This window comes from Acartia tonsa, chromosome 4 (genome assembly GCF_053477335.1).
Source record: "Acartia tonsa isolate MP-2025a chromosome 4, ASM5347733v1, whole genome shotgun sequence".
In the NCBI taxonomy this organism is placed as follows: Eukaryota; Metazoa; Arthropoda; class Copepoda; order Calanoida; family Acartiidae; genus Acartia; species Acartia tonsa.
In genome coordinates this window covers 1587214-1604923 of record NC_137263.1, presented here as the reverse complement: position 1 = coordinate 1604923, position 17710 = coordinate 1587214, and the positions used below count along the sequence as shown (strand labels likewise).

Sequence of the window (17710 nt, the reverse complement as noted above, 5' to 3'; positions counted from 1 at the left end):
TGGGAAAATTTGTTGTCAATTCAGGTTGCTATAATGGTCCTCATTTATTGGTCAGTGCGTTTATTCAGTAGAAGGGGAAAAGTTGTCGTCAATATAGGTTGCTACAATGGTCCTCATTTATTGGTAAGTTCGTTCATCCAGTTGGAGGGGAGGTTATGGGTTAAAGGGGTGGATTGGGGGGGGGGGGGGGAGGGGGTATTGTTATTAAAGCCAGCTGCAAGCAGAAATTTATTAAGGTAAATGAAAATATGGAGCAACATCCAAGTAATAATATATCCATTATGATTTACAAAATATTTAGCAGGCGACTAGAATTTATTTAAAGCTCTAAAATTATGAAAGCACACAAATCAATGAACATCACACAAAATAAAATTCTATAAATAAAGAAAAATCAACAAAATCGCGTAATAAAAATGTTCTAATATTAGTAATAATCATAGAACCAAAATATTCCATATTAAAAATCTAATATTGATCACAAAGCATTAAAAATATTGATGAGTTTGTAGGTAGGTATATGATATAAAAATCAAAAGTAAAGAAAAAAAGATTTGGGCCCGACGATTCAGGATGAATACTTATTTTCATTTTCCTGGAAAATTGTCTATACCTAATACCTACCATAAAAAAAATATTTTATTCTCAGTGAGGCTAAGAAATGGTTTAAATTCAACGGAAATGAAAGAGATTTGGATTCATATTAGAAATAAAATCAATACTTTAATATGTAAAGGTATCAACAAATCATAAACAACACAAAAATAAGTTAAGTAATCAATCTATTGCATAAAAGTTCAAAATAAGGCACTAATTATAAAAAGACAAATTAAAATCCTTTAAAAAATAAATAGATAGACTTAGCGGCCTAAAATCATCCCGGGACTAATGTAAAGCTCCGCTAGCACATAGAACCCAATCGGTCAGTGGTTAGCGAGATCTTAACATACAAACAAAAGAACAATTCTACATTGATTTAAGGTCATCTTTTCCCCAGGATAGTAGTCCAATCCTGCAGCCGTTTGCCAGCTGCCAGCGCACTTGACCGCTTAGAGGATATTCGCTGGCTAGATGGAACAGAACCAAGCGATGTTGAATCAACTTTGCTTTTACGCTTCAGATTAACCTCACTCTTATTTGAGTTGTATGTTGTGTTAAGATTATCATTATCAATTTCTTTAGGTGTTTCATTGGCCGTCATAATATTGTTTGAATTATTGTTTTTCTCTTCTCTTACAATATTACTGGCTTGCTGAGTTGCGACTGAAAATATGTAAGTATGTATATTGTATAGTGTTTATTTCAAAATTTAAATATAATTTTTTAAGAATATAAAAGTAGCAAAAAGCCTGCCTAAAAGTAGTCCGACCACCCAACTTTTAATGGACGTTTAACTTAAGCATTCTCCATATTAAAGGAAATGTTGACAAAAAGTTTCAACCATCTTTTATAAGAGCCGAGAAAATACCCAAAAACGTTTCAGGCGGACATACAGATTTGTCAAATTATAGAGTAGCTTCGCTAATAAAAATGTACATGTATATTGTTTATGTACATTGTTTTACCTGTTTTAAAATTTTCATCTTTTAAATCATTACACCTTTTATTTTCATTATCACAGTGCGATTGAGTTTTTGTTACAGCTTGTTCTTGTTTCTTTTCAGTGCTATCATCAAGATTATTTTCTTGAGTATCTTTTGTAAGTGCAAAGCCATTAACAGCAATCTCATCATTTGTTTCACTAATTTCATGTTCTCTTGCATCTTTAAAATTATCAGCTGATTTGTTCGTTAGATCAGCTGTTTTGTTTGTATGATAAGCTGATTTGTTGGCATTAACAGCTGTTTTGTTTGTAGCATCAGCTGATTTGTACATTTGATCACCTGTTTTGGACATTTGATCAGCTGATTGATCCATATGACCAGCTGTTTTGTACATTTGATTAGCTGATTGACCCACAGGACCAGCTAATTTGCTTGTATTATCAGCTGTTTTGTTTGTATGATCAGCTGTTTTGTACGTTTGATCAGATGTTTTATTTGTATGATCAGCTGATATATTTAAAACATCGCCTGTTACGGATTCTATGTTAACCTTATTAACTATTTCAAGGTGTCTTTTTGTGAGGGTGTGTCTTGTAAATTTCCATGGGTTAGTTGTGCTAAACCTGACATTATTGTACATAATTTTATTCAAGTAGGTACCTAGGCATCATTAAACCCTATGGGTTCGAAGGTCCAGGCTAACAAAATAGGTATTAATTTGATGATCTTTATTTTCATATTTGTGAGAAAGTATCTGTAATACGATGCTATACATGAATTTTCGATATGGCTGAGAAATCCTTAATGGAAAACGTTGTTCTCTTTCCAACACTAATACAATACAAATTTTCATTTGTAATTTTTTTCTTTTATGTATATGATAAAGATGTTATTAGTGAGTCTGTGTGAAAAGTAAGATATCTTCAATAGCCAAGATATTTATGATATTTGAGCAGGGGTGTATATTCTACATGGGATCCCCTGCTCAGGGGGGGGGGGGGGGCTAATAAAAAATATGAGGAAAAAAAATATAAAAATTAAGAAAACCGAAAACATTTTTTACATTTCCCCCCTCCTTCTTGGTGAAAAAAACTAAAAATAATTGTGGTAGGAGGGATAAAATAAATAAAATATAGAGTTCTTTAAATATTTTTCCATTTTCCCCCCTACTTGGCCGGGAGAAAAAACTAGGGGGGGGGGGGAAATATAAAAAATTTTGTAGCAGGGGAAAAAAAATCTTGTGCAGAATATACACCCCTGTATTTGAGGAAAAAGTGTCATTCATTACCTACAGTAATCTAATTTAGGATGCCTGCCATACTCGGCGAGGTAATGAAGGGCTCTCATGAGATAGCGGGTCAAGTAATGTTTAAACGTGGAGCTTGATCAGGCCCTTATGCCTATACAAAAGTGTCTCAACCTACTCCATGACGAGTTAGGTCCAAACACCAAGAAAATATGGCTCATCAATCAATCAATCAATCAATGTATACTTTAGAGGAAGATTACTTCATCTTTGTCCTATAATGATTATCTCAGATAATCTTAAACACACGTGACTGGTTCTAAAACAAAATTATGCACATTCCTGCAAGGATCACAGTTGATTTTGACAGCATTGTCTGCCTGGGAAACCTTCTCTGGATTGTACCATCGTCCATTTCTAGAAAATAACAATGGACTAATAGGTCAGTTCGTTCATTCAGTAGGAGGGGTGAGGATGGGGTAAAAAGAGTGGATGGAGGGGGGGGGGGGAGCCGTTATTTTAGCCAGCTGCAAGTTTAACTTAACTGGACTTATGAGAATTTTCACTGCAAATGAGAACCATATCGGTTCAGCGAGATCTTGAGGTACAGACAGACATACATCCTGTTACTTTTATTTCAATTAAAAATAAAAATCACCTATCACGTATTTGGTTAATGGTTTTAGGTTTATCACATTTATCTTTGGTATTTTGTTGGTTTTCTGAGGAGCTGCGCTTCTTATTTGTGTCTTGTTCTTGATGTAATGATATTGTATCACTATTATACAGTGTTTGTTATCATTTATTCTTAAAACAAGTTTAATCAGATCTAAGGAAGGTAGGGGACATTAGGCTGTTTATTACATGTAACACAAGTCTTCATAGTTTTATAATAACGTTTCCTTATTCGTTGACTCAACAACTTTGGGGACTTTTATTGAATTTTGGTTGGTTCTTTAAGTTGAGTGACCAAGCGTTTCAACCACTAAATGTAATCTTCAGAAGGGGTAAATTTTCTACAATCGTTGGGGATGTACATAAATTTATCGACCATTGTCTTATCCCTTTATATCCCTGATCAATTCCATAAGTAGAGTAGCAACAATAAGCTTACATTACATTTAGCAGGCAAGGAGTGGTACTCAAAGTTTTAAAAATACAATATTTCATTGATTGGCTTAGAAACTTTAAGGACTTGAATTGAATCTTCATTAGGTTGTAAATATCTTTAGTGTCCAAACTTTTCCAACAATAGATAATTTTGTTGATAGTTATTGGAGTATACATCCATTTCTCGTCCATTGTATTATCCCGGCTTTTTTAGAAAAACAAGGATGACAACATCCATAAAAGCGAAGCGGTAGGACAAACGGACATGAACACTTATATGGTGTCAGAACTGAATAATCAGAATATTAATGTATAAGAGTCGAAGCAAAATTGTAAGTAAATTTGTTGAAAAACTGCTTTATACAGGATAATGTTTATGGACTTCCTTACATATTTAATACTTGATTGTAGAGTTGCTTCGCTTATAACATTATACTTTGTTGTCCCAAGAATCAGTATACCAAAAATCAGATAAATCGGATGATTAGATCACATAAAAATTTGTTGTTAAAAAAGTAAAATGTTTAAAATGGACGTACGGAAATTTTGGTAATGATTATAGAGTTGCTACGCTTTCTAAATCGTACCTAACTATTAAAGGAATCACCATGCAAAATTTGAAATCGATAGGACAATTCTAATATGCCTAAATTAACGAAAAAAGCTATCCGGTACGGACGGACGGACGGACCGTCCCTAATTATAGAAAAGCTTCGCTTTTAAAAAGGCGAGTAGAGGCGAAGCCGCTAAAGAATAAAAAATAATATTCCTAATAGAAAATTTTCTTTTTCTTGAATTATTTCTATTTTCTTGCATATTATGGTTGCTTAAAATTGCACTGGATATATTAGTATCACTTCTTTGATAATTATTTGTAGGGCCGTAGCCATTCTGCAGACGTGCATTGTCATGAGTCTGGTCGTAATTGCTGGTGACACATGGAAGTTCTATTTCATCAATATATTCACACCCAGAGGCTAGACTGTCTTGGAACTCGGACTAATAATAGACAAAGATTTATAATGTTAAAATCAAGAAATTAAAAGATATAAAGTAGGACATGGATTTTACGACAGGGGAATTTTTTTGTCAATTTAAGTTGTTAACATGAAGATCATTTATTGGTCATTTCGTTCATTCAGTAGGAGTGGTGGGGAGGGTCTGGGTAAAAAAAGGGGTAAATGGGGAGTTCATTATTTTAGACAGCTACAAGTTTCATTTTAATAGTGTACATGATATTCTGGAGCAACATCCAAGTAATAATATATCCACTTTTATTGTGTTGTTTCACAAAATCTTTGTCTATTTATTCCTGAAACTGGTTGATTTGAAGATGATGTGGCTGTTGGACGTGTTGGTGGTTCGAGTCCTCCTGCTGTCTCTGTTGTTGTTGTTCTGGAAAGACAAGGTCGCCAACCTTGGCCAGCTCCTGCAGTGCATCAGCTGCCTTTTTCCATACCTGGATATATAATATGTGGATATTATGACAGGGAAAATTTTGCCGTCAATTTAGGTTACTACAATGGTCCTCATCTATTGCTCAGTTCATTTATCTAATTGGAGGGGAGGAGTTAGGGTAAAGGGGATAGATGGGGGTTATGGTTATTTCGGCAGTGCATGAAAATAAGACGCAACATCCAAGTAATAAAATATCGGTTCTGATCTGAGGATGAATAAAATATAAAAATCCGCACCTGTTTAGTTTGTGTATCCAGGCTGCCCCACTTTGCCTGGATCCTGGAGCAGAGATCTAGCTGGAGGTCAGGTGAGATAACCTGTGTGAAGTTGGTGTGCCTGACCCTGCGCAGCACGGCACTGGTCCACAACACCAGAGCCAGACCGTTGCTACTCCCGCTATTTATACTACTTGCAGTAAATGTAAATTCAAATGACGATAATACTTGTTAGCCACGGATAGCCTTGAGGACTGGATCTTACTTTTAGTGTATCTCCAGGGGTGTATTTTCTGAAGAAGATTCATTTTTATGGAAAAATGAACTCTAGGTATATTTTATTCATTTTATCCCCCCCCCCCCCCCTCTCCTTTAGCAGGGTCAAATTTGTAGAATATACACCCCTGTGTATCTCTGAACCATACCTTCCTTAATGCTGTGCAGCATGGTTATAATAGTCATACGTATTTCAGACAACCTACCCCTTTATTGCAAGACCTGTGTCTTAGAAGTCCTGAATGTGCATGGTAATGAGTTGCGCCTGTTTTGGGCCAAGTTAAGGCATTTTCTCTTATTAATATAATTAAATGCAACAAATCTTACAACATTGTTTGAAAATATACATTCCTGGTGCTTAATTCAGGTGTAATCTTGCTGTTATTTGACTGTCGGCTGTAGCTGTAGCTGCATGTACTGATGTGACTAAAATAATGGAAATATGATATACGTGGATATTACAACAGGGAAAAAATTGTCGTTAATTTAGGTTTCTAACATAAAACTCATTTATTGGTCAGTTCGTCCAGTACCAGTGTTATTGGCACTCCAATGTTCCCTCCCTCCCTGGTTTTTAACATCTAATTCCCTTTTTATCATAGACATTTTGAGAATAACTACCTCTTAAATTCTTCTACAGTATGATAGACAGCTTGACAATATCCACAAACAAGAATATGAAGACATCGGAATATATCACAGCTTTCCTGAAAAGTATTAACAGGTTTTAGAGCGCAGCTACTCTGTAACTATGTTCTTCTGGTGTGTCCGTCCAATTGTGAAAAATTTAAGAATTCTATAGAAATGCAATTTACGCCGGTACACTGTAAAAAAAAACACGCTTGCATCAGATATACTGACGATTACCCTTAAATTGCCTACTCGAGCAAAGAAACCAACAGCTTACTTTAAGGCAGGTTATGTTATATTGGCCTACTATATTGGGGAAAAAATACAAATTATTTCATAAGTTAACGGGGGTTAATGCTCGAGGGGTACTTTGAGGTAAAGCATCAAGATACTCAAAGAAAATCGCTAAAGCTAAGCAATTTATTTACTGAATGTCACATGATTTTTATTTCACACAATATTTTAACAAAAATACAGGAATTTACTACGTACCTATTGTCCATGAGTTGGACGTCACGAACATGATTTAACCTCATAAAAATATCAATTAAATTCTTAAAGATAAACTAAAAGTGAGTACCTGTCCTATTAGATAATCTGTAAGAATATCGTCGCCTCCGCTAGCACTGATAACATCGCTCACGCCGTCTAAGACAAAAGTAATAAAATAAGAGCAGCTGATCCACCTACTTTTAGGTATGTATGTATGTATGTATGTATGTAGCCTTGATTCTCTGAAGTTAGGATTCAGATGCACGAGGAGATTGAAGGTGAGAATCCTTTGGCCAATCATAGATTGGTAAGCTTCGCGCACAGCTGAGTGTATTCTATGTTACATTACAAGCTGACCCGCAATTCTCGTGGAAGCTACTCAATTATTACATCACCCTGGCCTAGAGTTTTGGCAGGTGTTCCATATTAAGCCACCCTAATTAATGGCACTCTCATATGAATGAGGAGCATGGACGAGGGAAAGCACGATTACAGTTGCTTGATAGGTAGGATCCTAACTTCCTACAAATCTCCCTCCTTACAACCTAAGGGCATCTCAGGGAAGGTTGTATGATTATATTCTGACAAATTGCAACAGCATTTGTCATCCAAGTGCAATATCTATGAGGGGACTTGAACTCGGATTTTCCCAACCACAGCGTAGTGCGCTAACCACTACTCTATGGGACACCCTCTACTAAAAGTAAACCGATACTTAAGATTTGATTATATGAATTCCATACGCCTTTCTGATGAGTTCTACTCACTAGGAGTAAAGTAAAAATCAAAATAGTTAATATTCACAGACAGCTTTCCGCGGATATTAAAATGAAAGACCATAAGATTAAAACCAATTTTGAAATCCCCGGGGGTTTGAAGTCCCGGACTAACAAACTGGTTTCAATCTCATGATTTTCATTTTATTTATCGTGGAAAACTGTCTGTACTACGATGCTATACATAATTTTTAAGTATGGATGATAACCAGTTCTAATCCTACGGAAATTAATCGGTCTCAAAAAGTGAATTTACCTAGCACACATCCCTCGATGAAGTTCTCTCTGACAAAGTTTGGATCTATGACGGGCATGCACTGCGGCGTCATGTCCGCATTATCCGCTTCGTCCAACAGCGGACCACCCGCAAACTGAAACGGCACCAACTCGGGGCTAAAACAAATTAAATGACAATTCTATTTAACATCAGGTTTCAAGAAATTTAAAAGTTACCTTTTTTATGGCAGAAAGGTAATAGTTATAAATCGCATCGAATCATAGACAGTTTTCCGCGGAAATTAAAATGAAAAATTATAAAAATAAAACCAGGTTTGTTATCCCCGAGGGACCAAAGAAACGGGCTACCAAAACTTAAATTAAGTTTTTTATTCATTTTTAATATTCGTAGAAATTGTCTTTAATACGATGCCATACATGATTTTTCTAAATGACGAGAACCGGTATCTTTAAAGTGTCTTCAACCGGTCGCCTGTTCTTAAGGCATATAATAAGACAATAAATTGTTGTGCACCCTCAAGTAAACTAGAAATTATATAGGGTCCATCTGAGAACTTTGGGTACCAGTGCAATTTTACCTGTCAATACTTGTAGGCAGACTCTCCTCCAGGTCTCCAAGTACTTCCACTGTCAGAGAGAACCCCTCATCCTGATCAGATCTAATGACCCATCCCTCCTATGTTTACCTGTCAATACTTGTAGACAGACTCTCCTCCAAGTCTCCAAGTTCTTCAATAGTCAGAGAGAACCCCTCATCCTGATCCCATATAATGACCCATCCCTTTTATGGTTACCTGTCAATACTTGTAGACAGACTCTCCTCCAAGTCTCCAAGTTCTTCCACTGTTAGAGGGAACCCCTCATCCTGAACCCATATAAAATCTAACTTCTATTAACCTATCCCTGCGATATTTACCTGTCAATACTGGTTGAGAGACTCTCCTCCAAGTCTCCAAGTTCTTCAACTGTCAGAGAGAACCCCTTATCCTGAACCCATATAAAATCTAACTTCTATTAACCCATCCCTGTGATATATACCTGTCAATACTGGTTGAGAGACTCTCCTCCAAGTCTCCAAGTTCTTCAACTGTCAGAGAGAACCCCTTATCCTGAACCCATATAAAATCTAACTTCTATTAACCCATCCCTGTGATATTTACCTGTCAATACTGGTTGAGAGACTCTCCTCCAAGTCTCCAAGTTCCTCAACTGTCAGAGGGAACCCCTCATCCTGGACCCATATAAAATCTAACTTCTATTAACCCATCCCTACTATATTTACCTGTCAATACTTGTAGAGAGACTCTCCTCCAAGTCTCCAAGTTCTTCCACTGTTAGAGGGAACCCCTCATCCTGAACCCATATAAAATCTAACTTCTGTTTACCCATCCCTGTGATATATACCTGTCAATACTTGTAGAGAGACTCTCCTCCAAGTCTCCAAGTTCTTCAACAGTCAGAGAGAACCCCTCATCCTGAACCCATATAAAATCTAACTTCTATTAACCCATCCCTGTGATATATACCTGCCAATACTGGTAGACAGACTCTCCTCCAAGTCTCAAAGTTCTTAAACAGTCAGAGAGAACCCCTCCTCCTGAACCCATACAAAATCTTAACTCTAAGAACTCACCCCTCCTATGGTTACCTGTCAATACTGGTAGACAGACTCTCCTCCAAGTCTCCAAGTTCTTCCACTGTTAGAGGGAACCCCTCATCCTGATCCCATACAAAATCCTAACTCTAATGAACCAACTCTCCTATATTTACCTGTCAATACTTGTAGACAGACTCTCCTCCAAGTCTCCAAGTTCTTCAACTGTCAAAGGGAACCCCTCATCCCATATACAATCTGATATCTCCATTTTAAACCTCAATAAAAAAATATAATTTTCATCTCCCACGGCCACTAAAGAGTTTAAAAAACCGGTTTGGTGCATAAATGTAAGTAAGAGATAAGACAATGGACGATACATTGATGTACACATACTACTTTAGATGATAAACATATTTATTCTGTAAATCATTAATGATGAACGCGTTATTTTTAATCTAAGGGAAACCTAATATCGCTCCTAGTAAGGTCGGATAAGAATAAATTTGCGTGAATATTATGGTTTGAATTCGACTCCTTCCAACTTTTTTTTATTTTAGTTTTTAGAATATTAAGTAAGTAAAAAAATAGGGGGGGGGGGGTTGTAGTTTTACCCTAATAGCTAAAAACCATCCAAGGACCTATATATTAGAAGCTACACTGTAAAGGATCGAGAACCGTATCAGTGGTTAGGGAGATCCTTCGCTACAGACAAGAAACACCTTACTACTTTATATTATAGGATACTTACTTTCTTAATAGCTAGCTAGTTTGGTATCAGAATTGAAAAATCTCTTTTTCATCAGCAATTAATTTTCCCCTTCATTTTCCTTCTGTAAAAAAAATTATAAAAATATCACACAACATGGAGGATTTTAAAATAAACATATTGCATACCTAGGTATAAAAAGATATATGTAGGTAAAATAGGAAAAGTATTTTAGAAAATAATCTACTCCACAAGAATTCGCATGAAATTACAAAGAAAGCAAATATTACACATGGTTTAAGCATCTCACATAAAGTTGATTTCTTTTTATGGGAAATAACATAAGAAAAGTCATTATATTAAATGACATTCAATGATTCAATAGATAAAGTTGTAGCAGAGATTTGTTGATTTCTTTATTGTGCATGAGAATAATAGTATCGTCATTACAAGCATTAATTAAAAAAAATTTAAAGTAATGCGACAAAAAGCGAGCAAGAAAACTCAGATGAACTTTCTTCAAGCAAGGGAGCTGAAGGTCACTGAAAGATTCAAGAGTATTATGTCCAAAAGGACGACCACATAGATGAATTTCTTCCAAAGTATTCTTTGAGTTTTCAATTAGTATTAAAGCATCAGTTTCACACATTTCTCCGATGTATAGTTGCTTTAGTTTGGAAAATTTTATATCCTTGAAGTCAATTTCATAATCATATTCATCATCAATACCAAAATCAATAAACAACTCTGTAAGTGTACTTGAGTTATTTTTCAATAACATTACAAACGGTTCTTCATTAACACCATCTAAACTCAAAACTGAGAGGTTCCTGATATTCAAATTTTTAATACCATACTCGTTAAAGAATGATTTCAACTCTAGCTTTGTTACATTTTCAAAATTAACCGGTTTTATTAGAAATGAAGCATCAGATCTCTGAAGAGATAGAGATTTTATATTTGGCATATGGGGTAGATCATTACCGTTGCTATCAACAAACCAATCATTTAAATCAGAAATTTCAAAATGTTCAATTTGATTGGCATATCTTGAAATAAAATTAATGCAGGCTTCCTTCACAAAATGTTTATGTTCAATATGACAATCTTCGCTTTTACACTCCAGCAAAAGTATATCAATCTTTTTCAGGTGCTTAAAATAAAAATCTTCTTTTAGAAGATAATCACAACTGTCATGACACAATGCAACTCTAATTCCAGTAATAATATTCTTGTACTTGAGAACTTCTTGAACAAAATCTGCATCAGGTGTTCCCATGTCTTCATATTCCTCACCCAATTCCAAATTAAAGGCAAGCTCAACTCCTGGTCTTTTAACTGTATCAATTTCTTTAGGCACTTGCAGTATCCACTTTTTTCCAGTATCTGAGCAGGCGTCTGACAATAGTGAGAACATTTTCATATGGTAGGTTCCAAACACTGATTTGGGATCATGTTACTAATAGACTAAGCGCTTAGACTTTAGTAACATGTGATGCATTTTACATTTTGTTCAACTTAATATCATATGTAAAAATTCAATAATATTTTTAGCATGCAAATCTAATAAAATACTTTAACTAATAATAAATAATTGGCTCAAGAATTAATCTCAATAATTTAGATATACATAAATCTAATATCTTTAGAAAATGTAGAAACGATATTGCTTAGTCAGGTTTAAGTTACAAGTGGTATCCGCTAAGCCTATTAGTAACATGATCCCTGATTTGAATTCATCTAATACAGTTGTGAAGAACCAAGAAGAAACACATCTCAATTTCTTCAAATCATCAAAAGATAGGAATTCAAATATTTTTCTCATGGCCAACAAAGGAACAATTCTGAAGTCTCCAGCAGTGTCCTTCGGACATGTACAGTTTTCTTTTAACTGCTGGATTTCTTGCTCTAAATCTTTGTTGGTGGTTTCCAATTCTAAAATTCTGGCCTTCAGTGCCAATTTATCTGCCTCTAATTCTTCATTTTTGCATTTAAGGTTATCCCAGGCATCTAAAGTGATAGGACATTGGCAGATAAATTGATTTACATCCCCATGATTATATACAAAATTACCCCTGTAGTAAGTTATAATGAGTGGTTTGAACGTGTGCACTGTGTATACTCAACTTAATGAACCAACCACTAAAATTCCCCAAGTTGTTAAGCCAACGAAAAAGTAGACGTTATTGTAAAACTTTTGGGACTAGTGCATTAAACAATGTCCTCTACCCGCCTGGGTTATCAAAATTTTCAGGTAACTCAGCATTTTTTCGTTTCTTGCCCATTTTAGGTTTCTCTCTTCTTTCTGAAGTAAATTAATCAATTATGCTTGGCCAGTTAAGACAATTCTTCTGTAAACTGAAATTATTAGTTTAAAAGTTTGGACACTACCCACCAAATTGTGATAAAACCAGCTAAATCTTTTTATCTACGGAGGGCAAAATATTACAAATATAACCCTGAATATAATAATGATTTGAAGCGTCGTATTATAGACAGCTTTCCGCGAATTTAAAACTATAATATTAAACCAAATATAATGGGGGTGAGGGCCCAGGGGCGGGGGGTGATGCAATCTCGTTATCAATGCGCAAATGGTACTTAGAATCCGAATTTCGCGATGAAATTTAAAGTAATCCTTGGTAGGTATATTTTCCCTAAATCGAGTAAAAAGTTGGAAAAGTAACAGCTGGCGGCTAAGTCGTTTAGCCGTTTTATGCCAAGTTTCATAATGAAATTCGGATTCTAAGTGCCATTTGCGCATTGATTACGATACGGTTGCATTAACCCCCCCCCCCCCCCATTTTATGATTTATTTTAAAATCCGTGGAAAATTGTTTGTAATACGATGCTATACATGATTTTTCAGAATCGCTGAGAATCTGTTCTAATCTGCGTCGAAGCCATACACGGAAAGGTTTTTAATCATCCAATGGTCCATCCCTTCCAAAAATTATGCACTTGATTTTGACTTTCATATTTAAGCAATAATCGTATCGTATTAACCTAAAATTTCCACGAATATTTAAAATAAAATCATTAGATGTATGCCAGTTTTTATCTTATAAATTTTACTTTAAGATCAGCGGAAAGCTGTCTATAATGCGATACAATCAATAACTATATTTATTCTTGACTAAATGATTTTAACAAAATAATCAAATATATCAAGTAACTCATAACTGCCATTTGCAACAAGGGTGTCATATTTCATTCAAAGAAGAATTTTAAAAAAAGTTTTCCATAGTTTTTTAAAACATTTATTTTGAAAATATTTCATTTTCTAAACCATATAAATTCTAAATATTTAGTTATGAATTATAATAATTATCTTAAAATGCGTAAAAATAAGGAAAACTTTTGACAACCCAATTCAAAACATATTTCTGCGCTTTTGCCGCGTTACATTTTCAGTTGTGAAGTAAGGATTTTTGGCGCTTTTCCATGAATAATAATAATCGGCAAAGTAAAATTTGAGATTCATATTCTCATTTTTAAATATATATTTTCTAACACTTTAGCGGTTTCGGCGCTACCATCCAGGTTTTTTTTTATTGGAATTGGCAGGAAAATAGCCTAAACCCTTTCCAAGACAAGTTGGAAAAAATTACATCCCAGGACCTTTTGTACAGCTTCCTAAAATGGAGAACTTAATTTGTTTAGCAGTTTAAGAGATCTTAAGAAACAATACACAATAACCTTACCACTTATACGGTAGTAGGATAGAAATTAGGAGAAAAATTTTGTAAACGTGAAAGTTAAATTGGGAGTTTGCAATAAGCTGTATATATGTTTGTTAGCCTGTCCCGGATTTGAAAAATTTTGTTAAAATTTTTGCCCCCTGCCAAAATATGGTTGATTTATGCCAAAAAATGACCCATGAAAATATTTCTTCTGTAATGCAAAAATTACGAAGGTACAAGCACTGCAGTTTTTCAAATGTGAAAAAAAACTGTTTTTAGTGCTTTTTTAAGGCTTTTGTACCATACCAATTTTAAAAATTTTTACAAAATTTCAATTCTAGTGTGTCGATATAAACCTGAAATTAACCAAAAAAAATGGGGGCAGCCCCGAATATAATATATGAAGGTGTAGCAAGTAATCTTCTAAAGTCAAAATTGTCAAAATAGCATACGAGTTTCAACTCTACATTAGCCTGCCCCGGATTTGAACAATTGTGTTAAAATTTTAGTCCCCAACCAAAACATCGTTGATTTATGCAAAAACAATGAACAATGCAAGATATTTTTTCTGTAATGAAAAAATTGCGATGGTACAAGCACTTTGAAATTTTGAAGCCCCCCTCTTATGGAGGTCAAAAATTCATTGCATCAAAACTATGACTTCATGGTGCTCCCAGGAAAGGCCTTGAGGAGTAGAATCAGGAACTTTTGTCTGTTTCAAAATATCTCTTTCCTAGCCTGAGAAAATCACAAAAAACATCAAAAACTTCTACAAATTTGACAATTCTCCATAAATTATGAAAAATGGTGATTTTTTCGTCATTTCTAAAGCTAGGAACGAGATATTTTGAAATGGACAAAAGTTCCTGATTCTACTATTCAAGGCCTTTCCTAGGAGCACTATGAAGCCATAGTTCTGATGCAATGAATTTTTGACCTCCATAAGGGGGGCCTCAAAAGTGCTTGTACTGTCGCAATTTTTGCATTACAGAAGAAGTATTTTGCATTGGTCATTTGCATAAATCAACAATATTTTGGCTGGGGGCAAAATTTTTTTACAAAACTTTTCAAATCCGGGACGGGCTAATGTTTGTATATATTAGATGTTCCTAGGAATCCTAAGACAACAGACTTTAACTGTAACTCCCAATGATGAGAAGCAAAATTACTCCTTCCCCAATAGAATAGAATTATTAGTGGAAAAGATTGGACACTTATCTCTTTATTCTAAAGGAAAATTGCACCGTTTGATGTTTTACGTGTTTCACATGAATAGTAATGAAAGTATAAATTAAGTATGGCTTCAGTAATATATACGCAGAGGGTAGAACAAACAGATGTATACGTGTATATATTAACAGGGGAAAATTTGTCGACAATTTAGCTTGCTAACAAGAACCTCATTTAATAGTCAGTTTGTTCATCCAGTAGAATGGAGGGGATCGGGTAGAGGTCAGAGGTGGAAATTCTTTATTTAAGCCAGTTGCGTTAACAGAGTACATTAAAATCTTGTGCAACATCCAAATAATAATATATCGATTATCATAATTAACTATCTTCTAATATCACTCGTCTATACGTCAAGTTTCACAAGAATATTACAGGATAAAGCTGAAATTTTCATTAAAATTAGAAGCCATTTTTTATCTGAAAATATAATGTTAAATATCCAAAATAAAAAGAAAATACCTAAAATCATAAATTCCGTTTATGTTTTATTTCATTTCGACATTACGAATACAAAAACTGTTAAAACAAAATTTTACTAATAAAATATAGGTATAATAATAATATTACAAATTTCATGATAAAAATTAATAACTGTGTATACAGAAATAAGACCATAATAATTTAATTAATTAACGAAATAATAATTAAATATCGTAAAAATAACTAAATCAATAAAGACTAAAATTACTTAAAAGTTAATACCAATACATCGTATTATAGACAGCTTTCCGCGGATATTAAAATGAAAATTTATCAAATCTGGTTTTTATTTTTATGATTCTATTTTAAAATTCGTGGAAAATACTATGTTGTAATACGATGCTAAACATGATTTTTCAGTATGGCCGAGAACCAGTTCATATCCAGCGGATATTAAAGGTTTCAAAGCCATACTAAAAAAATCAATTACACTCCTATAGATACTATAAAGAAAATATATTTTTTAAATTATTATCAAATAAAAATTAGGCAAGATCCATTAAAAAAGGTTTGTCTTAATAGAATTTTAGTAAATGAAAGATTTGGTCATATGACGGGACGGGTGGGCTATGATTTATACATATATATTTTTTTGTGAGGAGTGATGGGATATGGGGCCCACTTACAAATCGAGGGATGTTATCATAATAATACAAAAATACGAACATCAATATACAATATGTAATATTCTTCTGTATGAATTCAAATCATAGAAAATTCATGACCAAAATCTTTTCATATTTGGTTTAAAATGGAAGATACAATTAGTTCAATTATAAGATTAAAACTGGTTATATGTCATATTTATGATTATGAAGAAAATGTCTGGATCTAGTGCAGACCACTGTGAAATGTTCCTGGCAGGGTTTCGGATCCGGATCTGGATCCGGATCCGGATCCGCAAGGATCCGCATATTTTTGAGTCCAAGGATCCGGATCCTTAGACTCCAAAAAATGCGGAAAAAATAGAAAAATCTACCTAAATTTATATAAAATCTCAGACATTCTCTTGATGAGAGCCAATCTTTAAGGTTTAGGTTCAGACTTAAAATTAAAAGTATTTTTGACTTCGAATTAAAGAATAAAATTTTTTTGAAAAATTTGGTGATTTTATTTTTATTGACAAAGATCCGGATCCGGATCTGCACTGACCAAATTTTGAGGATCCGGATCCGCATAAAATCAATGCGGATCCGAAACCCTGGTTCCTGGTAACGATTATCTCCATAAATCTATGAACTTTAAAGGCTACTAACGGCCAAACGGTGGAACGTATAGATTATGTTCGCAAAAAATATTTACCGAGAATAGAAGGCCTACAAGTAATCTAGAATTACTCTATTATGCAGATTTATCTCACAGAGAACATAAACGCGCGAAAAGAACTTATTTTGACAGTTTTTTCCTATGCACCATTGGTTCTTGGCTATTCCAGATTATCTGTAGGCCTTAATATTACGCTTTCCACGGAGTGAGGGCAACACATGTACTGTACGTTCAGCCGTTTTGCAGCTAGTAGCCTTAAAGATTTCTGGAGATAATAGTTAAGAGAAACATTTTATGCACTACTGAACTAGATCCAAAAAGTGTTATTATGAAATAATATTATGTTGTAAATGATAAAAAGTTATGGTATAAAATAATGATAATATATAATTATATTGCTTTCAAATATAGAGATGTAAAAATGGACAAGAAAGGATTCTTCTCCCAAATTATTATCCTCATATAAAAGTTACAGTAACAGGATGTCTGTCTGCCTATTTGTTGTACTTGTTTGTCTGTAGCCATAGATCTCGCTAACTAACATGGTTCACATTTAAAATGAAGTTTATTTGAAGTCCAGGGTGAGTCATTACTATTTTTGAAAGGGCTCTACACGATCCCAAGAGAAATCGTGCTTAGAAACAATGCCCCCTTCACTCAAATAAAGTTAGAGGTCTTTAGACACGTAGCAAAAACAAATTTTGTCTTTCATTATCATGGCTTCAAACTTTTGGTAAAAGAAAAATTATCTTCCTCTTAACCGT

General features: G+C 34.3%; 1 protein-coding gene and 1 long non-coding RNA gene across 3 annotated transcripts; both read right to left on the bottom strand.

Moving 5' to 3' along the window:
• Positions 1–267: 267 nt before the first annotated feature.
• LOC145315634 (uncharacterized) lies at positions 268–10424 on the bottom strand. 2 transcript variants are annotated; one of them, XM_080155619.1, is made up of 13 exons: positions 10330–10424; positions 9755–9856; positions 8004–8140; positions 7060–7127; positions 6471–6556; positions 6203–6275; positions 5595–5768; positions 5215–5359; positions 4673–4901; positions 3449–3571; positions 3136–3207; positions 1566–2170; positions 268–1263 (listed from the first exon to the last, which is right to left on the bottom strand). In XM_080155619.1, the coding sequence occupies exons 2-13, from the start codon at positions 9847–9849 to the stop codon at positions 983–985; spliced, it is 2088 nt and encodes a 695-aa protein (XP_080011745.1). In that variant the 5' UTR covers positions 9850–9856; positions 10330–10424; the 3' UTR covers positions 268–982. The 2 variants fall into 2 exon arrangements, with proteins under 2 accessions (XP_080011745.1, XP_080011747.1); XM_080155621.1 differs by having other exon boundaries at positions 269–1263; positions 5595–5765.
• Positions 10425–16290: 5866 nt separating this feature from the next.
• Positions 16291–17348, bottom strand: LOC145315633 (uncharacterized). Its single transcript, XR_013878095.1, has 2 exons — positions 17250–17348; positions 16291–16524 (listed from the first exon to the last, which is right to left on the bottom strand). It is a non-coding gene; the product is annotated as an uncharacterized LOC145315633 (long non-coding RNA).
• Positions 17349–17710: the final 362 nt, after the last annotated feature.

Excerpts from the sequence above, each read along its gene's own strand:
- LOC145315634 (XM_080155619.1), bottom strand. The coding sequence starts at position 9,849 with ATGGAGATATCAGATTGTATATGGGATGAGGGGTTCCCTTTGACAGTT. Across the intron at positions 5,769-6,202 it reads TTACACCTGAATTAAGCACC|AGTAGTATAAATAGCGGGAG; the intron begins AGGAATGTATAT and ends ACATTTACTGCA. Across the intron at positions 1,264-1,565 it reads AGATGAAAATTTTAAAACAG|TCGCAACTCAGCAAGCCAGT; the intron begins GTAAAACAATGT and ends ACATATTTTCAG.